The 23191-nt window shown below is 40.0% G+C and overlaps 2 protein-coding genes across 2 annotated transcripts in view; both read right to left on the bottom strand.

Annotated features, from left to right (window-relative positions):
* Window positions 1-6626, bottom strand: part of kif7 (kinesin family member 7) — a 13168-nt gene extending 6542 nt beyond the window's left edge. Inside the window, exons 1-10 of the mRNA XM_019886972.1 lie at window positions 6516-6626; window positions 4701-5094; window positions 4377-4574; window positions 3681-4080; window positions 3243-3590; window positions 2915-3107; window positions 1289-1456; window positions 915-1067; window positions 323-435; window positions 71-192 (exon numbers count right to left, since the gene is read on the bottom strand). Coding sequence (XP_019742531.1) covers window positions 71-192; window positions 323-435; window positions 915-1067; window positions 1289-1456; window positions 2915-3107; window positions 3243-3590; window positions 3681-4080; window positions 4377-4574; window positions 4701-5031 — 2026 coding nt within the window. The 5' untranslated portion in view covers window positions 5032-5094; window positions 6516-6626. The remainder of the gene's footprint in view (window positions 1-70; window positions 193-322; window positions 436-914; window positions 1068-1288; window positions 1457-2914; window positions 3108-3242; window positions 3591-3680; window positions 4081-4376; window positions 4575-4700; window positions 5095-6515) is intronic.
* A 2115-nt stretch (window positions 6627-8741) lies between these two features.
* LOC109525710 (fibulin-7) lies at window positions 8742-18924 on the bottom strand. The gene is made up of 8 exons (XM_019886451.1): window positions 18733-18924; window positions 15479-15638; window positions 15215-15385; window positions 14655-14780; window positions 11697-11885; window positions 11480-11617; window positions 10270-10405; window positions 8742-9966 (listed from the first exon to the last, which is right to left on the bottom strand). Exons 1-8 carry the CDS (start codon window positions 18799-18801, stop codon window positions 9603-9605), a joined length of 1353 nt encoding a protein of 450 aa, XP_019742010.1. The 5' UTR covers window positions 18802-18924; the 3' UTR covers window positions 8742-9602.
* Window positions 18925-23191: the final 4267 nt, after the last annotated feature.

Below are 23191 nucleotides of genomic sequence, written 5' to 3'. Positions count from 1 at the left end.
TTCTTTGAAACAATTTGTCGCAATTTGAAACGTGTTGTCGCAACGCAGATCAAGAGCAGATTAAACTCACATGCTTTTCTGGCTAGGTTGAGACGTAGGTCGGACTCGGGTAGATGAGATGCTGGTGCTCTCCTACTGAGTACTCGTCCACCCAAGAGCATGTCCTTCTTGGTCCAGGTTTGGTTCACCTGCCTGTCATTAAATATGACATCAATAGTGACATCACGGAGAGGGAAACAAGTGGTGACATGAACAGTGCGTTGAGCTGTTTGTCATTGTATCTTGATCATGCGAGTTGGAAACTGCCATTTTCTGGACAAACCTTTGTCTCATTCTAGGATGGTTACACTGCACGCCGTCTTCATCGATCCCATGGATTTCTGCTCCACTTGAGGTCTTATGCTCCTCATGGAGAGAAACATCCTGATCATCACCCTGTAAACCAATAGACGCAACCTTAGATAATTATGTACTGGACACCTTGTTAGGTACACCATCAATGTAATGAGATCCCAAAAATAACAGTTAAAAAAAAATGCTTACTGGTATATATATATATATTTTTTTTTACGCAGAAGAAGATACAATGATGTGTTTCGTTTCAATTGCCACTTGACTTTCTGAGCATTAGTGCAGTTTCCAGAAATGGACAGCATCACACGGATACACAGAGATCTGCGTTTACATAATTTCAATTGCCTATTACAGTTAAGTAATGAGCTAATGTTGACAAAAAAAAAAAAAAAAAAACATAATTTATCCCTTTCTGACAACATTAGGTGGATACGCGTACGTATTTTAAGCCAGGTACATCTGGACATTTGTAATACAAAACCAAGATACTTAAGCAAAGTGGTTTTTAAAAGTTCATTTTTTTGGTGAATAGCAGAAAACTCAGTGCCGTGGTTGGTTACCTGTGAAGCTCCGTTTTGGCTTTGCTGCATGGAGCTAATCGGGGCAGTGTGAGGCCGCGAGCACAAATTGAGGCCCAAGCCGCGTACGTCGGGACTGGCTAACAGACCCTGCAACTCTGCAATCAGGTCCTGTTGCTCTTGTAGCTTATCGCTCTGGGATCAAAAACACACAAATGTGATCTAAAGAAGCAGGAATAAAAGCAACAAACGGAACCATTTTTGGCTCCTCTCCTGGTTAAGCAAATTTCTGTTGTGACAAGGTTGATGAAAACAAAACAAGAGGCAAGCTCAGTGTTACATGTGAAACCAAACTATCTACGGCCAGCTCCATAGCAATGGAGGGGGGGGGAGAACGCAGCTTTGCTTTATCAGACCTGCAGCTTGTATTGCTCCATAGCATCCTCCAGAGCTGCCAGGAAGTCTGTATTCTCTCTCTCCAGATGCAGCACCCGCGCTTGAAGCCTGACCACAGTCTCCTCCTTGTCACCATCCTTCACGCTGTCACGCTCATAGCTCCACCTCTCCTCCAAAGAATCGGAATCCTGGGTTAACGTGGGTGAAACAAATACCGATTACGATGTGGCACATGTTCACTTTTTGTGTGTTTTAAACAGTGCTTAGAATTTCACAAGGACCACTTTTTTTTTTTTTTGGTTTGTTTGATTTAATTTTGTTTTGTTTTTTTTTGGTTTGGTCCATTGAATACATTTTGTCAAATGGTTAAAGGAAACAAGCTCTACAATTAAGCTGAGCAAGTACATTGTTATAATTAAAATGACTGAAATAATATCAGAGATACTTGGACAATCTTAAAAGGTGATTTAATCTTCTTATCTACGAGTAATTAAACTTCCTCACGGGCTATGTTTGAAGCTCCACCACCTAACCCGCACCCGTCTGCCTCACAGGGGAAGGACAGAACTGGGTGGGTTTAAAGCAGCCATCGCTGTATACAAAGTGCTGTACATAGAGCAACGATCATATATATACAACAATAAAGCAATAATCGGTAACAAATACGGTAGAAAGCACCAAACAGTAAAACTAAGATCAAGTCTGAGTCATGCTGAGTCAAATGCCAAAGAATACAAGTGAGTTTTGAGGCGGGTTTTAAAGATGAGCTACATTATAGATATACACCACATCAATAGTGCACTCCTCGATAGAGTCTTCCCCTTGCTCCGCAAGCTTTGGTGCCTTGTTACAACGAATGTGGAAGTGCTGAGTGCATGCAGTCCAGAGATGCCACAAGATGACAGAAAAGCGCTCCTTTTGTCTACATGTAGTTCCTCACTTGATTACGGTATGCTCTTATCTTGGCACCAGGATGCCATAAAATGGTGACAAAGCACTTCTTTTGACTAAATCTGGGGTCCCCAACCTTTTTGAAACAAAATGACTTCTTTTCTCAAAGGACGTTGAATAATATGTTATTAATAATTAAAGATGTTCACATTTGTGAAAAGACTGGCCATTATTTCTCACAATAATTACGCTGGTCAACAGTCCATTTAAATCAGTGATGGCTTTATGTGCCCCTAAATCTATTTTTGACACATAATTTTTTGATTTTTAGTTCAACCTATAAAAGTTTGTGCAATATGGATTTTACCAAGCAGTGTAATTTATAGCTATGACCTTTCAAAAAAAAATCCACCTAAAGTACATATTAAATCCCGGTATATTATTTAAACAGAAACATATTAGTAAGCGGCACTTTATTTTTCAAAATCTCTGCCAGTGTTCAGATTTTCATTTTACCACTTTTACAACATTCCTAGGAAATCACATAACATTGCAGGTGATTTTTTTTTTTTTTTACAGGCCTGTTTTTTTTACTCATGTGGTGGTTCGTGGGACCTTGGTGCCTGTCGACACAAAGTTGGTGACCGTTGGTCAAATGAATCCTTCAGCATTGGAGAGCATGAGAAAATAACTTCAACCATCTATAATAGTGGAGTTGTTTCAAATTAAACTGCAGAGATTTGAGTGAGACACACCTGGTTGTTGACGGAAGGCCTTTCCCTTCTTAAAGCGAGATGTTCTTCTGTAGAGCTGTTCTCGATACCGCTGTCCGGTCCAGATGCGGTCGTCAGACGACTACGTTCCTCCTCCACAGAGCAGAGCCACTCTTTCACTCTCAGACTTTGTTCGGCAGTCAGCGTTCCTTCACTTTGCAGCTCGCGTAGCAATCTATCATACAAAGTATTTACATGCATGATATATGAGAGAATGATAGGAAAATTATGCATTTAAAAGACGAAGCTACTACCTACATTACAAATGACCTTACTGATATTTATACATTAGCTTGTAAATCATAACAACCTGTAAGCAGTGTCAGTACAGGTTCGATAGTGGGCTTCCTGTACTTGCAGTCGGCTGATCTCTCCTTCGCCAAGTCGCGGCCTCCTGTTGGGATCGGCGTGAGAAATGATGCGTGTCTCTGAGCGATGGCGGTTTTCCAGGGCTCGACGAAGGGCCTTGATTTGTTGCTCCAGGCCTTCGATGCGATCGGGCTCCCGCTTGCAGTTGATTGTGACCCGATTCTGAATATTGCGGGCCCTCGTGGCATAGTTTAGTGTATTTAGGCTTTCGTCAAAGTCTGACGATGATGGGCTGATGCAGGCTACCATCAGGGTTTTGGAATTCCCTCCCAAAGAGTCTTTTAGGATCCTGGGTGGAATAGTGATGAAAATAAAACAATTATCCAAACTGTAGATTGAATGTATATGCACCATTAGCGAGGTACTATTAGAAACGCACCTTGTGATTTTTGAATCTCTGTACGGAATGTGAGAGCCTTTCCTTTTGGGGTCCCCGAGTGCTCCGATAACATTTCCAAGGGCAAGAAGACCGCTGTTAATCTGTATGCTCTCCTTCAGTCTTTCTCCAGTGTTGCCTGTTCTCAAGATGCGCTCGGAGCCGGCCAAGTCCACAAAATGGAACTTGGAAGACAACATTTGGGGTCCGCCACTTGTGGCACTCCCGTAGAGACGCAAACTTCCCCGCCGCTGATCCATGTACAGGGTGAAAATGGTGTGCGAGCGGCTGGAGTTTGGATTCATTTGGGTTGCGCCAGTGTGTCTGGCCGTGTTTCCCGATTCCAGTAAACTCAACACCTCATCGAGACCCTCCACTACACACTCCTTGACCCCACAGAGCACTAGACAAATCGACATGAGAACAAAAACAAAAAAAAAAGTTATAAAAGAGAGATTTAAAATTTTTACTACAACAATAAAACTTATTCACTGCCCAAAACATAGCTATAACGTACATAAAAAAAGTCAAGCTGAATGCTTAAAAAGTGTAGCATTAATTGTGCCACACTTCCATCATCGTATTATAGCGATCGATTAATCGAGTAATGATTAAAAAAATACATTGTTGGATTTAGCAAAATAATGCGTATGTCAGGAGCAGGTATTATTATTTGAACAAACACATAAAGTTCCATACCAATGTTGCCCTTATCTTCCCGAATGTGGATGTCCTTGCTTGCAGTTTCCACCTCCAATAAGTCCTTGAATTCTTCTTTGTAAACCTCCAAATAGGACACTCGGACAGAGAAGTCCGTGAGGTCGTTTTCATCCAGCAGCTTGAATACATCTGCAACCGCCCGGGGGATGATGCCCTGCTCCTCATCTCGAAATGATGCTAAAAACACATGCCAAATAGAAAAAAGTACATCTTATAGTAAGCAGAATGGTTCAAAGGAAATCAAGCGACTGAACAACAAACAACACGTTTTATGACTAAATGCAGGTAAGGTGAACAACTTACAGATATTAGCTTCTCCAATGGTGTAAGTCTTGCCTGAGCCTGTCTGACCATAAGCAAAGACTGTTGCATTAAAACCTTGGAAGAAAGCATCAATAAGCGGCTGGACGGACGCAGAATAAACCTCCTCTTGGCAGCAGGTTTCCTCAAATAGGAAGTCGCAAAGAAAGTGTCTGTCATGACCCAGGGTGACCCTCTGTAGTTCGGGGTCCACAGTGATGCAGCTCTCATGACAGCGGAGAAGCTCCTTAGGGAGCAGCGGACGCACTCGGACTGCGACTTGAACTGCCGAATATTCCCCTTTGCCTTGGCCGCTTGGCACTTTGGGAGACATTTTGCTACAACATCAGAGCTATGGCTGCATCATTGCGGAGGCGGGGTTGTCAATCACGGGCATCTTGAAAAGTATAAAAAAAAGTTATTATTAGATTACTAATAAACTCAACAGTTATCATAGACCATGAGTGATATATGTATATATATATATACATACACACACACACACACACACACACACATGTGTTTTGTATGCGTGTGTGTGTGTGTGTGTGTGTGTGTGTGTATACATATACACACACGCACACATATACAGGCATATGGTATTGATCCTCTGCGAAGAATATCTATATCTAGATAGATAGATAGATACATATACATATATATACACACACACACACACACACACACACACACACACACACACACACACACACACACACACGCACACACACGCACACAACTCACAAAACGTTAGTAATATTCGACTTTCTGGTGACATTTCAAGTCTCTAACAAGGAGCTGAATGGCAAAATTCACATCAGAGTCACAGAAAGGGAAAAGGGTCATTCGAAAACAAAATAAATAAAATAGACCTGTCATGAATAGAAAACGGCAAGCTGTGCAAAACGCATTTAAACATGAAACATGTAGGTTCCGACGTTTAGTCTGATTAAGCTTCCCTGTAATGGTAAAGATTAAATTCAGGTTAATTCTGAAATTTCACCTGAAAGCTCAACTATCTTTTGTGAGTAGCGTAATGTAAAAAGAGGAGTAATGACCATCTGCAAACATAATACATGTTGGAAAAAAGGTCATTTCCAGCTGTTGTTTGCACTTAATTTGTAAAGTTTGTTGTGAACAATGTGTAATAAGACAACAGAACTATAAAATTGCAGCTTATAGTGGACGTGTATAGATACGCTGCTCAAGTTTACATTTAAATGGGATAAACATAAAAAAATTGGAGTGCTGTAAGTAAAATGCAGGTAATCACCGAATAATAACTGTAGCCTGCAGATAAGTTTCTTACCACACTTTCCAACCACTGCAATGAAAAAAAAAACCCTTCGGCTACATTAAAATATCACACTTGACAATCTTCTAACGTGAGCGTTCATGTTAAACAGTAAAAACCCCATGCTTCTTTGGAAAGTGTAATTATTTCGTAGCCCGAGGCACGCCATAGAAAACCATGCGTGGCTAAACTACTGACATCCTAAACATAAAAAAATGGCATGTTTGGAAGGATGTACGGTTAAAGAAGTGACCTTATCTGTCGACTACAACACAAGAAGTCGGCATTTTACCCCTTCAAATAGCGAGATGCCCTCTAGGCGTAAACGCGCTTGGCGTAAACGCGCTTGTCGTGTTTACCAGAAAACGAAGCTAACGCTCCCAGCTAGGTAGCAGCAGTCGGAACAAAAACAAGGGAAACATGAGACTTTCTTCAAGTTCTACGTCTTACCGAAAAGCGTGCAGCGTTTAAAAAACATTCGACCAATTGGGTAAAGTTAGAATACCCCCTTTGATGTGACTTACTCGGATGTTGTTCAAGTTAATGGTTTAAGGATAAAACCTTTTTTTTCCTGGGGAAAATGGAAGTGTGGGGGAAGTTATTGGGAGGAGCCGGGGAAAAAAAAAGTTTGGGATTGTTCTTTTTAGAGCATCATGGCTGAGTGTCTTGACTTTCCACCATCCCTTTTCCACATCCTCGTCAAGGCTTAATCTACACACACATACGTATTTATTCATCCCATTCTGCAGCAAGTATTAAAAATATTTTTAAACGATAATACATCTGTTTTCGGCGATAATTCATCTGTTTGTAAAATACACTGACTTCAGCGCAGTTCGCAATCATTCGTCTGAAAGAACGTGGCACGCTTTAGAAAATAATTTATACGTTTTTATTTGAAATCTTTCAACAGCTTGTCAAAGCACGGCCTGGAATATTACAAAGAAATGTTGCCAATAGAATGTGTTAAATTCATATTTCAACATGATAAAATGAAGGTATTTTTTCACAACTTGTAGAAAATGGAATCAACTATTTGGTAAAAAATCCTTAACGTTCATTTATTAATGATTAAATACTTTTGTCATATTCGTCTATTCGAGCCACTCACGAACAAACACGCAATAACGTAGACTGGTCATATTTCCCTGCGACTAAATGTAGCAGTTGAAGTGACTAAAATATGTATTTTTGTCTATTAAAACAAGATAGAAATTATGTTGGTACTGTATCAAGGGTGTGTGCAGTTACTCTGTGTGAACAGAGGGCGACGGTGTAGCTCCGTTTTTTAATATGCACTAAAAACCTTCGTTTTTTTCAGGATAAGATGAAGGAAACAAATATGCAATAGTATTTTGCCTTGTGTAAAATACGGGAAAGCTATTAGAGGCATATTAAAAATCAATCATAACAATAAAATAACCTAACTGCAATATACAGCTATTCATTTCTGAGGTGATCTATCAAAAGGTAGCATAATTCTAGTCACTTTGTAAAGGGAGAATTTTGCCAACATCTATCTATCTATCTATCTATCTATCTATCTATCTATCTATCTATCTATCTATCTATCTATCTATGTAAGCCCCCCGTCTGACTTAAAAATGAAAAAAAATATCTACATAAAAATTGTGAATAGGTGCTGAACTGCAAGTAAGCGAGCGTCCACTGTCATAGAGTAAACTTGTTCAGAATCCTCCTCCCATTTTAAAAATATTGATCAAACTAATTAATCCAACAAATGTTAATTAATCGGGGGGCCACTCAGAGTGTGGACGCTGGTCATTTCAATGCTTGACATAAAACAATCAGGATGTGGTTGAAGTGGGGTTTCACAGCAGCAATCTCCACATTATTAATTCTTTGTGGGTCTAAAGGCAGCCGTCAATCTCACAGACAAAAAGGTTGAATGTTAAGAGAGGAATGGACAGAGCAGGCCTGAGAGCACAAACTCTTACAGGGAGGCTTTTCGAGAGGCAGTAAGCTGAAATCTGGCATTAATCATGAACAAGTTTATACGTAAGTAATGTGTTTGTAAATCCCTGAAAGGCAGACTCCAGGCTACTCATTTAAGCGAGGGAAGGTGGAAAAATATTGTGAGAACTATTTTGCAATGTAAAAAAAAAAAAGACAGCACTTTAATTCAGCCATCATCTTTCAAGCGGTGATGACTGTCCAATGTTCTCCATTCTGCCACTGGTGCATCTTTTCTTTCTGCACTCAGCATGCAACTGCAATGAGGGAACCGACTGTGTTGTCATGAGACAGTCTCAGCCAGACCGCAGAGCATCATCTGTACCTGAGCACATCCTGTTTGGTAGCAATATTTCCTAATAATTCACAGGTACATATTTGTGCTTGGCAGTTCTTGATTGGAAAAAAACGCATAAATTTACAAACCATTTATGAGTATACATACAGTTGATGGGTCAGACACAGACGCATGCACTGTGTGAACATTTTTCACTTAAGTGCTCCTGCAGGTTATTTAGGTGACTTTAAGCGGTGAGGTTATTCATGCACTGTAAGAACATAGTAGCGCTTTGAGTAGCCTGTATTTGGCACTCTCTTTGCAGAACAACCCTGCTCTGTAGGGTCTTTCGACACAGAAAGTGTTGAAACAGATCACGTGGGTCTCTCACTTCGATGAAGGCAAAATTCAGAAAACACCTGCATGGCGTAATGTAATTTTTTTTACACAGAAAAAAATAACCACACTATTTTTGACACACCTTGTAATTTATTTTCAAGTTGTTGTTTTTTTTTATTGGGGAGAGATACAATGTTCACATTTTAATACATACATCAGAATCTAAAGCATTTGTGATATCACATCTGCTGCAACCTGCTTCAGGGTTCGAAGGACGAGTGCTTTGATCGGTGAACTCATCTGACAATAATGTCTATAATAGCTTTTCCCAACCTTTATTGAGCCAAGGCACCCATTTTACATGAGAAAAATCTCACGACACACCACCAGACAAAAACGTCACAAAAAGTATATATACTGAACTAATGACGATCCCGTCACAATGCACTCACAAAAGGACTTACTGCACTGAGTGTGAAGTCCGGGCCAGTTCACCAGTAACTTAACACAAAGCTTTTCTTCTGTTGCATGACTGGCTACTGGTGGAAACACAGGTTTATGAAACCCTCTGCCACCCAAGAGCATTTAATTGTTCCACCTATCACTATACATCGCTGGCATAGATAGATAAACACACATGTATTTGTAATTATTTCAATATTTTTGGGACAAATTAGGTGAAATTGATGAATTCCCACATGCACTAATGATCTCTCACAGGCTGCACACTAATGTGCCACGGCACCCTGGAATCACAGTTTACAATACAAAATACATTGCTTAATTCTGATGGAATTTAATAAGGTGATTGAAAATTAAATTTACATGGACTACACAATGAATATGTTTCTCTGAATCTGTTAAAAAAATACATTTCTGCAGCAATGTATAGATGTCTTCTATTCCATGCGGCAGTGCAAGAACAGCTGTATTGTTAACAACGTGAAAGGCAGTTTGCCGGTTTATATTTGTGTTAATAACCATTCACGGTCTAATTTTGGACTCTTAACAACTTTTTGTTTTAAAACTCATATGGAGAAACAAACATGGTGACTTTTGTTATGTACCTGCCAAGCTGGACTCGTCTCTCCAGCTCACTCATCTCCACCTCAGCCTCCAGAGTGGCAGGGCCCTGCACTGGGCTGCTTAGCATCAGCTGACCTGTCAGCCGATCCGAACGCTGGACTGTGAAATGGCGCCGAACTTGCTTCCCACCAAGCAGAGAGAAGCGAAGCGTGTCACCTATCGGGCGCAACGCTGAAACCCGGAACATGACACGGGGAGCTGACAGGTTGGATACGACAGCCAGGTAATGGTAGGAGAAAGAATTTGGAGCCTGAGAACACAGCTTGTTATCCACAGGGCAGGGATTACGCTCACACCGCCTTGAAAGAAAGGATAACAACAGTAAGTGGAATAACAATGCTGAAATTGTTTCGACACAATACAAAAGTTGTATGAACTTAAAAAAAAAACCCAAATTGTCAGAGGTAATTTTAAATGTATTGTTGTGGTTGCAGTTCGCAGTGGTTCGATGTGTGTCATTTTATTCATTAGCTTTGACAGTCCCAATCAAAATTGGATAGCTTTATTTGAATAAAGAAATGTTTTGCTCCGTTTTTTTTTTTTTAAATTGTGATGATGTATTTACTGTTGTGGCCAGCAATGAGCGCAAGCATCAGTCTTACATCGGTGATGTTTTGACGTAAGTGGCGTGAGGATTTTTTGGACAGTCCACACGAACGCACTGGAATCCTCCATATGTATTAATGCATGTCTGCTCCCTGCTGCAGTTACTCTGTCTGGTGGCACACTCATCAATGTCTGCCAAAAAAACAGAAACAACATGTCAAACACAAAAGTAGCATTCATCATACTTCTTCCCTGAGAAATCAGTTTAAATGTGTCAACAAACTGATGGAGTGAGCAGTGAGGAATTTATTTTGATAACTTCTACATGACCCAGTCTTGGAGAAAGTCCTCCCAGAGAGGAAGCCGTTACACCAAAGACCACTTTACCATAACGTCACACATACTTTCAGGTGGCAAAAGGTCAAATGGCACTTCTAGTAAAGAAACTCTAAAAGAACACTGTGCTAGATAAATGAAAATTCATGCTTCCCACCATTACTCTATCTTTACCTCTTTTCCCCATTTTTCCTCATTTCTACCATGTGCTACAGACATTTTCAAGGTCTACACCAGGGGTGTCAAACTCATTTCACATGGTGGGCCACATACGGCCTCGGAAGATGTCAAGTGGGCCGGACCATTAAAATGATACCATACTTTGCTATAAATAACCAAAACAATGTCTTTCCTTTGTTTTGGTATAAAGAAGCACAAGAACATTAGGAAAATGTTGAAATTTAATGAACATATCTTTTACAAAATATTTCATGAAGCACCTTACATTTCCTTCGACAAATGTGCAATTTACTTTTATCATTCACATAAATGCATTGCAAATGATCCCACTGATTGTACAAACATTAACAAGTAATTGGTATTGAAAAATATAGTAATGCACTTTAAGATTAAACGAGATTCATAAAGAAAGGAAGTTTTAAACCATTTCTTCTCTGATCAAAACAGTGTCCCCTTGTGGATACTCAATGAATTGCACCTTATTAAAAATATTAATTCTGTCTTTAATGCATTTTTTTCACTTTTAAATTATCCTACGGGCCTAATTGAACCTCCTTGCGGGCCGGTTCCGGCCCGCGGGCCGTATGTTTCATAGCGAGCTTTACATAATCATCTCGCGGGCTGGATTAAACTCCTTTGCGGGCCGGATCCGGCCCGCGGGCCGTATGTTTGACACCCCTGGTCTACACCATCAGCGACCGATGTAAAATGGAAGGTCCATATGGACAGGACTACAAAAGAAAAATGGACCTTTACAACTGCGTCCATCGCGGGTCACATTATATCCAGCAGGACAGGTGCACCGATAACCTCCAGCAGTGTTGACGCACGTGTGTAAACAGAGTCTCCCAGCTTGTCCATTATGAAACAGCTCACATTCATCGATATCTGCAATGCACAACACATACACTCAATGTGAAACCACTTTACTTGAGGGTTTCGTGGCGACATCACTTATTCGTCATACCGGTGCAGGTGGTGCTGTCTCTGCCGGCGATGGTATATCCTGGCTCACAAGTGCAGTGAGTGGTCCCCTGCACAGTGTTGCAGCGTGATGGACGCACAAAGGACCCAGCGGTGTCAGCTGCCAGTGTAGCAGTGGTGGCGGCAGAGGCTGGGGACGTGGCAGCGGAGGTGTTTGTAACGGTGGCGAAGACTGCGGAAGAAGTTGGAGAAGGTCATTGGAGGTTGGAGGTTGATTTGGCCAAGCCGGATCAATTCAATGGTGAAGTCATTTGGAATGCTGGCAAAATCCAATCAGATCCATTAAAAAGGATGAATAAAATCACTTTTCACTAATTAGTCAGCAAGGTATTTATTTAACAACGTTAATTTTTTTAATTGCATAGTGCATCAGTGTAGAACACCAGTGCATCATTTATTTGTTATATTTTGATCATCTCATTTAGCTCTATCGGTGTGGTTTAACTCCACCATTGAAAGCTATCCATCCATCCATTAATATATAAGCATTATGATTTTTGGAAAATCACGTGTGTTCGTCGCCCAGAGGCACATTAATGGCTGGTAGAAAGCGACAGTTTTTTGTTGACATTGAAACTTGAGCGTCTGTATCTAACGCGAATGGTGTCATGCCCACTGTGATTTTAAGATCCTAATTTTAGCTTCCCGGTGCCCTCAGACTAGTCAGTGGAGACTTCAATCATGTTGCTCTTTCTCATCGACGAACAACCTCACATCTGTGCAACAAGAGGGAATGAGTACAGTAAAATTCTGCACCTACTTTATGCCAAATGCCAATTTGAAAGGAACACCTATTGTATATTTTAATGTGAAAAGAATATTGCATATTTAATAACGTATTATATTATATTTAATATTCTATGTTAGCTCTTATGTACGGCACTTTATTACAATGGTAGCTGTTTTTTATAGGTTTATATAAATAAAGTCAAGTCAAGTTAAGCAGTACAAGCAGAACTTGTGATGTAATATGAATTTGCATTGGATCACATTTTATTGTGCACCGGGCTGGGCCAGCGTTCTTCCAGTGCTGATGTAGTGGTATTGATTTACCGGTAGATTTTTTTTCTCCTTTTTTTCCCCCCCAAAGATAGCGGCCAACAAGTTAAAGGGAGCGGCCAATTAATCAATTTACAAGACAGTCAACTGAACCAATCAACATGTAGTAGCTTGTGAAACCTGCACAAGCTGTACACTTGCTCCTTCAGTATTGACAACACATGGACCCTGTCAGGATCAGATATGGTCTGTGTCATTCCAACTGCTAGTTTTACAGTTGTGGAAAAGAAGACAATACAATAGTGTGTATTAAAAGCACATTGCAAGATGAAGCAGCAACCGGCCAGTCGAGGAGCAGTCAAAGATGATGCAGGCTTTTGAAACTGTTCTTACGTTTGGGTAATAGAGGGACTTTGAGGCAGGGCTCCAGATTAACTTATTAAGCGAAATGGCCCCAAACTTGAAATTTTATGGGCGCAACTAGAGAATTTAAAGGTGCACACTTTGGGTCAACCTGAAAATTAGACTTGCCCCGGAGAGAAAAAAAAAAGATGCATCAGCTTATACGCCGAGCGCATGTGTGCTGTCTACGGAAATATAGCCCCTAGAATTTAGGACATTGCACTTAAAATAAACCTGATTGTGCAGGTGTACCTAAAGTGGCATCTTTAATGATGGTGTATGTAATGGCTTTATTCACTCAACCATGAAATGACATCACAACATAAGAATCTTGAATATACAGGAGAACGAACGGTAAAGACACAAACCTTTTGTTGTTTTTATTATTTAAGGTGGCATTTGTCCCACACTGGGGAAATTTACAGCCTTCATAATATACAGGAGAACGAACGGTAAAGAGACAAACCTTTTGTTGTTTTTATTATTGAAGGTGGCAATGTTTCTGCTTTGCACCATGCAGCACCAGTGAGTAAGCCTACTAGGCATGGGGAGCAGAAAAGCCCACGCAGGAAGTCCAGAGTGCACACTACCCATTGACTGATTATGCCTTAAAATTGATGGAGAAACGAAAGGAAAAAAGCAAAATAAACTGGGCTTCACACATAAGGTCTCTTTGTATTCTGCAGCTGTGCATCGGGGAGCAGACAGCCACTCACCCAGAAATTGTCCAGGACTTCTGGCTTTAATTCAATAAATCGTACTTTGTGGTTTGTAACACTGGTTTGTATTGGCAAACCTAACCACCGAGCAGAGTAATCTCCTCTAGTAGGCCATGGAATGCCAGGTTTAAAAAAAGTGTTGTCTCTGGATTTACATAAATCTGTGGTAGATTTTCACCAGACACTTCATTAGGTACACGTGGACAGTCAAATAATATCCATCACAAGAGCATTCCTGTGTGGAGTTTGCATGTTCCCCCCATGCCAGTTTTCTCTGGGTACTCCAGTTTCCTCCCATGTTCCAAAAACATGTGTGGTAGGTTAATGGTGCACGCTAAATTGTCCTTTAGTGTGAGTGTGAGAGCGGATGGTTGTTCGTCTCTGTGTGCCCTGCGATTGGCTGGCAACCAGTTCAGGGTGTATCTCTCTTCCTGCCAGAAGACAGCTGAGATAGTCTCTAGCATACCTGCGACCCGGGTGCGGATAAATGGACTGCAAAGTGGATGGATGGATATTTATATATATATATAAGAGAGAGAGAGAGAGAGAGAGAGAGAGAGAGAGAGAGAGATTATAGATATCTATGTCTATAATATATCATTTGTACCTAGGCATTGGTAATAAGTATTAGTATTTAATTAACTATGGGTTTGTTTAATATTGTAGTGTAGTTGTAGTGTGCAGTAGTCTTGAACCGCCCTGCGTTATTGTTGTTTTAATTTTTTTTTCCCCGTCATTTCACTGCATAAGAAAAATCGATATGAATTTCATATCCATCCATCCATATGCAGTGGCATTCCACATCAGTATATTATACATACATGTTGGCACATGGCTTTGGCAGGTTTCTCCAGCCCAGCCTTTAGGACAGATGCAAGAAAACTGGTTCACTTCATCCAAACACGTTCCACCATTCAGGCATGGGATGGACGCACACTCGTTGACTTCTGAGTGAAGACAAACCAAGATAGGAGAAGTTTGTGTGAGGAAGATTTGTAGGAAGAAAATGAAAGATGTTGAGGGTTGGTTTCATAAAAGTATGAACTGCTAGAGTGACTAGGGAACAACCAGCTGACATAATAAAGTCACCTTAATTCAATGCTGTGTAATGGCTTCCTAAAAGCAACAACATACAGTATTGCCATTTTGTGTGAAAAGAAACATCTGAAAAATCATACCGATGTTAGATTGACTGTTAATGAGGTTTCCCCATATGATGTGTATTTCTCTCCATAATAGTAATAGTGCGGCAAATATTTTGTCATATATTGACGTTATGAACCTCTTACTGAAGCTGTTTGAAAAATGCCTAGACCCAAGAACATAAAACGTAAATGAATCACACACTGAAAAGTGAATTGGGAATGTTGGTCACTCTTACCTCTGCATATTGATTGCTGGCCGCTCCAGCTCAGACTTTCCTGACAAATTCTGCTCTCTGTTCCTACAAGTTCGAAGCCAGGGTCACACAAAAAGTGAACCTCATGGCCCACGCTGTGTGATTTGCCCAGTTTCCTCCCATTGTTTGGCACATCCAGTTTTGGGCAAGTACCTTGTAGAAATAATCAAACTGAACATGAATATTTATCTTGTTATAATACATTAGTACAGTAGTATTTATTTTTTTCCCTTGTTTAGAACTCACTGTTTATGGTTCTCACGGAGTGCTTCCCTGTGCTACTCTGCAGTAGGTTTATTTTCTTCTTTAGGTTGCGCAGGCTCTGCAAGTAAGAGGCTTCATGAGCTGAGAGAAGTTTCTGGATCTGTTTCAGGGATCCTTGCATTTCCAGTCTGCTTGAACAGTCCTGGAATCCAAAAGTGAGATTGTTAGTTGGTTATTACTCATTTCACAAGAACTCCTCCAAAGCTTTAAGATTGATTCACATCTGTATACAGTATATGTGTTTTTCCCCTTTTTCTTGAAACATCTCCTTCATTTGAAGTTTCAACCCAAGATCGCAATATCACTATATACTGTATCTATAAACGAGACAAAATATACAATATACAATATTCAACTAATGCAAAAACATATATTATGGCACTTTGCTGAAATATGACTTGGGAGGCACAGGGTTTGCGTCAATGTTAGGCACTGAAACCTTCAAATCAGCTCTGTTGCAAATGTGAGTCTGTCGAATGTCAGCCGAGTACAGACTTGTGCTCTTTGATATTGAAGTAAACATGCTTGCATCAAAGTGTATTTGTCCAATGTGCATGATGGAACGAACGTCTACCCACACAATCATGTCCTGTAAGTCAGAAACTGAATGTTCCCAGTCTACTTCTCAGATGTGGTGTGGTCGGGGGTGCAGTTGGCAGGGAAACGTTTATGTAACTATCAGTATCATATCAGGGAAAATGAGCGGACTCAGCAAAACCAATGAAAGTGATGCTATAGAGAATTATATGTCTGCTACGTGCTAGGTCACTCACCATTTGCTCAATGAAGAGCTGTAAGATTGTAGCATTTACAAGACACCCTAAGGGCCTGATTGACTGAAAGTTTGTGCTCGATTGTGCATGCAAACAGATGTGGAAGCTAATCTAATTTGTGGGCTCAACCAGGATTTTGTCTGCTAAACACATTTAATTGTCGCACAATTAATTTTGCACCTTGTGGGTGGAGTGAATGCACACAGATGAATTAAGAGTACGCAAAGTCATTGATCAATTCTGGGACAAATTGTGCTGGTTTTTCGGCCTTTAAATAACGCGATCGAAAGGCAGATGCAAAGAAGTATGCGGAGCGCAGGCAAAATGAAAGGCAGTTTCGAGAAGTGAGTTAGATCAAACAAATTACGGCTTTTACGGAGTTGCTGGTTTCCCCAAACTTTGAGCTTATGGTCCTCCCTCCGAATTTTCCATGGTGAAAAGCATCACAGGCACCTATTGTGCAAAACCTTATTTTAAATGATGTTTCATGTGCGAAACCATCACCACGGAAATTCCCTAATAAAATGTATAATTCCCAAATTTTAAAAAAAAAAAAAAGCTTGCCTTATGGATACAAATGGCTTGGTCATCCCGGGAAAAATCACTTTTTATTTGAAGCGCTACTTGAACTCACCGGGAAGGGAGGAAGGAAAACAGAATGTTGTGTTTAGTGTCTTTCATATCCACTGTTTACAGGTTCAGGGAAAAGCAGCTCGGCATTAGAAATTGCTTCTAGAATTTTCAGTATCACTAAAGTCATTATAAAAACATGTTTTCTAAACAGACAAAACTCATTATAAAGCATAACCTAAGCTTATTGTCTTATTTTTTTAAGCCTTATTATTTTCCGTATGGCCAGTCACTTGACTGGTGGGAAGTGAGATAAGATAGCAGCTTGCAATAAAGTGTTTGAAGCCCGTGACAATTTAGTTTAATTTCTCCGTTGAATAAAGAACATGTACATTTGTTTCAATCAATTTGCATTGGGTTATGGATTTCATGACCATTTTTAATTCTTACTGTATTTTTCCGCACTAAAAGACGCACCTAAAAGCCTTCCATTTTCTTTAGAGACATGCTTACAACGCAGAGTTCAAACTTAAGGCGATCGGTTTCGCAGTTGAACACGGAAATAGAGCAGCGGCAAGAGAGTTCAACGTTAACGAGTCAATGTTATAACTTTCTGTTGGTTAAGTGAACTACGTTGCTGCTTTATTAAATAAGTTTTACTGACATCTGATCGTCGCTATGTAAATCAGGGTGTAGTGTAGTGTAGTGTTCTGTTGGCATTTCCTTGAGCGTAGCTCCATCTAGTGGATGCATTGTAGATTGCGTCTTATAATGCGGTGCGTCCAATATATGAAAAAAATTACAAAATAGGCCATTCATTGAAGGTGCGCCTCATAATCCAGTGCACCTTTTAGTGTGGAAAATACGGAGTTACATTTCACCCAGCCCTTAGTTTTGTGACATCTACTTATTTATTTATTTATTTTGATGACAGGGGCTATTTGTGAGGATCTCTTTAGGTTGTTAGATTTGTTGTTGTTGCTGCAAGGTGTTAATATTTTAAGATTTTCAGGCGGCTACTCTCAGTTCAGTGCGTTCCTACACCACTGTAAAATACAACCCTAATTTTTTTTTTTGAATATTTCACTGACGGCATCAATCAAAACGGAAAATGAATGATCTGTCCTGATAGTACTGAGATACTTTACTTTTTAAAATTTATTGAATTACGCTTAATGAGTTCCCTCCACCTCTTGCCCTCTTCTTTCAACAGCATCATTTTCCCCTTGCCCCCATCACCTCATGCATGTTTTCAGGCAACCAAAAATGTGTTTTCCAGCAACAGTTACGTAAGAAGAGTCAATATTTGTTGGAAACATTTCTGATCTGGACAGCAGTGAGGTTTGGAGAGGCTTCAGTCATTAGGAGGTTGGCTGGTGTTTATCGTGTATTTGTCAAAGGTCTCTTTTTACCACATTTCACATGTATGGTTGACGTTAGCACAAGCGCGTAGGAGGCATGCAGGTATGCAGTGGAAAGTTGTTGTACAGGCCCCCCATCCGCTCATTTTTGTCTCTTGTCTATATGTACTAATAATATACTGTACAAGGAAACTGTACACTCATACCGTATGTCCTTGTGGACACAAAATGTAGATAAAAACAAACACGGTGGCAGTTCATGAGTAAAATCACAGCAAATACAGACATTGATATTTCTGCAAGTTTCGGTTTAACTAGGAGGCTTTGACAGTCAAAATGTATTCATCACTGATATAGTCAGTGTATTCATAATCTGGCGCCGATGTGCAAAGTTAGGATCATTTCGAGTTTGCTTTAGTTTGTGATGCCAGGCACAAAGTTTCCCAATTCACTGCTTTCAATATGATTTCCAATCTAAGCTTAAACACGTTAAATCCTCCAAACTTTTTGCATTTGTCAAGAGTGCACTTACCTGTCCAGAAGTAGGATGCAGCGAACAGAAGCCAAGCAGAGTGATGACAGTCGTGACTGATACAAACATGTTTCCGCTATAATCTCAGTCCAACACGGTGAATGGATTTGTGATGCCTTGAGGCGGTTTGAACTTGGAGTGGGCAGTCCAACACAGTGTTCAAGGACTCCTCCAGGTGAGTGACGGACCACACTCGGCCAGTGGGGAAGTTACTGTGGAATGTTGGCTTTAAGAGCCAGGAGCCAATCAGAAAACGAAGATATGTTCCCTTCCACTTAACAAACAAATTTTCCGTGTACTTGCTCAGCCTCAGTTTATTTATAGTTTCTTCATGAATGGGTGTGCTGGCTCCAGATGGTACATACTGTATATATATCCTTATACCGCACCGTGTCGCATGCAAATATGGAACAACTAACACTCTTGTAATACATAGAAAAATGTTTTTATGGTCATGGGTTGTAAAGAGTTGACTATGCTAAAATAACACACATTGGACAGTCCATTACATACACTGTATACTGTATAAAACACAATACTCACAGGCATATAAGGCATATATTCTTTATTTAAAAAAACAAAACAGCTGTAGTTTATGGAGTCAATTGTGAAACTGGTCTTCATGTGTGTATTATACTGCCACCAAGTGGCCAAGGCAGGCATACCAGAAAGAGCAGAAAAAATTGAAGTCCATTGAAGTGAAGCAAAAACTAAGCAAAAATTGTTTACTATTGCTATTGCAATTGTTCTATTATGTGATTTCTGCATGTTTTTATGATGTGTGATATCCTCGTGCTATTTTTCATATTTAGAAAAAAACAAATTACACAGGAGTCTGGGACAGATAAATAGCATTTTCATTCATTTGAACCAGGAGAGATGATTTGCAGTTTGAATGTTTTGAGCAAATTAAACTCGTATCTCAAGGTACCACAGTATTAGTCACTTTAGCGCAGCATTTTGCAGCCCTCACTCACATCCAAGTGAAAGTTTGCCATTTAAATGTATATATGCATCTCAAACCACCTGAAATATACTGCAGGATGAACAAGCTCTACTTCTAACAAGTTTAAGTGGCAGAGAGTTACTCACAAAGGTGTTTTTTGGTTGGGTTTTCCCTGACAAAAGATCTCAGTGGGAGGTTGTGTCTTCTGACTCAACTAATGGTCAGACAGGCCCTGCCAACATGTCTAAATAAAAAAGAACAGAGATAACAGGTGAGCGTCTCATTGCAGTGTGACGTTACAGGTGACGACAGTCAGTGAAATGGCTCAGAATTTGCGCATCATGACTCATGCTTCCCACACTGGGTTCTTTAAGAACACAGTCACCACCATGGCATCTTTTATTTTGTAATGAATACATTTGTCTGTGTTATTCCAGAATCATCCAGAATGGAAATGCATGCGTGGTTTAATTCCAGTGACTACAAATTTATTACTCTTTACTAATTGCAGCTATTTGTCTTGTTTAAGCATGAATTTATATGAAGCATATTTATATTAGGTGATAAGTTTTTTTTTCTAAATCAATGACTCGTACTTTCCCAGATTGAGTTGGTGAAGGAAGATTTGCAAACCCCCACCCCACCTCAAAAAACAAACAAAAAACAAACTTCAAAGATAATAAAGAAAAGTTAACAAACTGAAATTCAAGTCAAATCTAACCCTAGCTCTAACCCCAACCATTAAACAGTTAAAATGAAGATCAAGTTGGCATTAGACATTAGACACAGGAAAAAAATATTGCAAGTAGAGAAAAATAAATACAAAATGTCATGATTGTGTTCAACAGAATAAGAAAGGTATTCATGAGGAAAGAAAAACTAAAGATATTTTTAAAATCAGTGCAATTCATAATATTTGTTGTGTTTATAAAAAATGGTGGTCTGACTCAAAGAGAACAAAAGAGAGACAATCAAAGGCAGTCAAGTCTTGAGATTCTTCTTTAATGTAGAACAATAAGGAATGTTTCATTTTGATCATGGGGGCAGATGAAAGCAGTTGTTTTGTCCATGAAATGGATGTAACGTAGGGGCAGAAAAGATTTGAAATATAATCACTTCCTATCGTTTGTGTCATTGTCACAACAGAGCACAATAGAACAAGAATAATAAATGCAGAGATGCTCGAATCGGTGTAATGCTTTCGTTTTTTCTTCTAAATTTAACCTTTATTTAACCACGCAGGTCAGTTGGGGATGATTTCTACATTTACCCTGATGACCTGGCTAGGAGGCAGCATCAGAGGCAGTTACATAAAAGTGAATGTTTTTTTGAGCTTGCAAATGTCACATGACCAAACTCAGAAAACAGGTGAGCCATGACGATTATTATCTGAGCCCTGTGGCACTCTGATCTCATTTTCAGTCACCAGCAACCCCTTGAGAAGGATTAAAATTAATGTTTTTTTCTGCTTAATTCACATTCCACAAATATTAATACAATATCAATCAGAACCATGATTAGACACGTGGGCCAGCAAAGTGCATATTAAAAGACCATTTTTGACTTGACTACCCCTTTTAATGCAAAACTTAAGTTTTGCTTTGGAATGTGCGTCACATTTTATATACAAGTATTGCCACATTGTGTTGCCTTAGCCAAGAGAGTGGCAGTAACGTAAAAAAGAATCCAAACTGTCTTGAAGGCCTTGGCAGTGAAGAAGCAGAAACAAATTGTGGTCCAACACAGCCCTAAGCAAAGCAGAGCAATTACAATGAAAAAATGCTGTCACATCCAGTATTTTGGCATCTCATTTTCAAATGTTAAAAATCTGTATACATTTGGTGGTCTGCACAAATGGAAAATAAAGGCGGGGGGGGGGGGCTTCAGTATGCTGTTAAAACTGCATCGGGAACATACAGTACAGAGACTGACTGTTGGTAGACAATCCAATTAAATCCAATACAAGAGCTGTATAAGAACTCTTGCTTTTACAACTCCTTTGGATTGGCAGCAAAATGCTTGTGCTCGTAATCAGAATAAAAATGCAGCTAGAGGAATTAATTTTCTCTCATCTCTATTTGCTCTCAATGGGACTGTCAAACCAGTTTCATGAGTGTGAAATGATGTTAGAGCAAACCGTTGCTCAGTTTGCTCTGATCTGCTGCAGGCAAAGTGAAAGTGCGGATCATCAGAATGAAGTTGAAATTGAGCTTGCACGGAGTCTTCTGAGGGTCACACAAATGAAATCATGCCAAATAATCACAGTGTGTTTTTGAAATGGACAAAACGTGTGTGTCAGTCGATTTCTTCTTTTTGCATATGCTCTATAGATATTTCTATCTATCTATCTATCTATCTATCTATCTATCTATCTATCTATCTATCTATCTATCTATCTATCTATCTATCTATCTATCTATCTATCTGTCTTTCTAGCTAGCTAGCTAGCTAGCCAATTTAAAACTCAAGCCTGAGTTTTAAAGCCTACTTTGAAACCCTAACCCTCATTTAAAAACCCTCCTTTGAAAACCCAACCTTACTTTGAAACTCTAACCCAAGTTTGAAAGCCTTCTTTTAAACCCTGTGCAGGTTTAGCAGACGGCAGTTTTCCCAAGTGGACGCCTCTCTGTCCCACCCGGATGTGGCTTCAACATCCGTGTAAACTGAGGGTGCTTTTTTTGTGGATGCCCCCCTTAGGTAGATGCCCGCGGCCACCACCCTACTTGCCCCGCCTTCAGCACACCCCTTGCACAGATCACAAAATTGATTTTAAGCTGTCAATAGCAATCATAGCTGACAAAGAAGTGTGCAGTGGAGGAGGAGCTTCATAAGTTTCCAGGGAATGTGCTGACACCAGGCGTCTGAGTCCTTTTCCGCCACCTCGAGACTGATGTGATGTGGCCCCATAGCACATTTTTCTACGACATCTGTGGAACTGTGTGGACACTAACATGAGCTCATTCGAGCGTGAAGTCCTTTCTCACTCATGCGTGTCGTTGCCATCCCCATCCATTAAGGTGCTGCATGATGCTAAGCGCTAATATTAATTTTATCTCCGATTTTTCTAATCCTACTTTGCTCTCGACAGCAGAGATAAATCTCAACCATTATCCTATGTCATCTATCGCAGCGCCTCACTATCCGGGCCTGCAAGTGATTGTGTCCAAGAGTTAACAATGGATTAGGAAATTTGCAAAGCAATGTTTATCGTCTGAGCGTAATATGAAATTTTGTGGCCGGGCCAACCGTCACTTAGTCATAGATTACATCCTCAAAGCCACCCATAGAGACTGAGAGCCTTTCTTCGACGGCTCTTCAGCCTCAGAGAACTGTTCTCAACTGATAAGGCAGTAATGAGAAAAAGAGGACGTGGATAACCATTCAGTGCTCACAACGGGGCTATTGCAGGTAATTTCTCTTTGAAAAGCCTCAGAGGATGCGTTGCCAGGCTGAAGAGGCATATTAAAGAGCTTCACTGATAAAGATTCAAAAGCTCAAGGTTTTGCGTTATGT

The sequence above is a fragment of the Hippocampus comes genome, unplaced genomic scaffold (assembly GCF_001891065.2).
Source record: "Hippocampus comes isolate QL1 unplaced genomic scaffold, H_comes_QL1_v1.1 scaffold261, whole genome shotgun sequence".
Taxonomy (NCBI): Eukaryota; Metazoa; Chordata; class Actinopteri; order Syngnathiformes; family Syngnathidae; genus Hippocampus; species Hippocampus comes.
The sequence above is the reverse complement of the archived record's forward strand: the minus strand, read 5'-3'. Positions and strand labels throughout refer to the sequence as shown.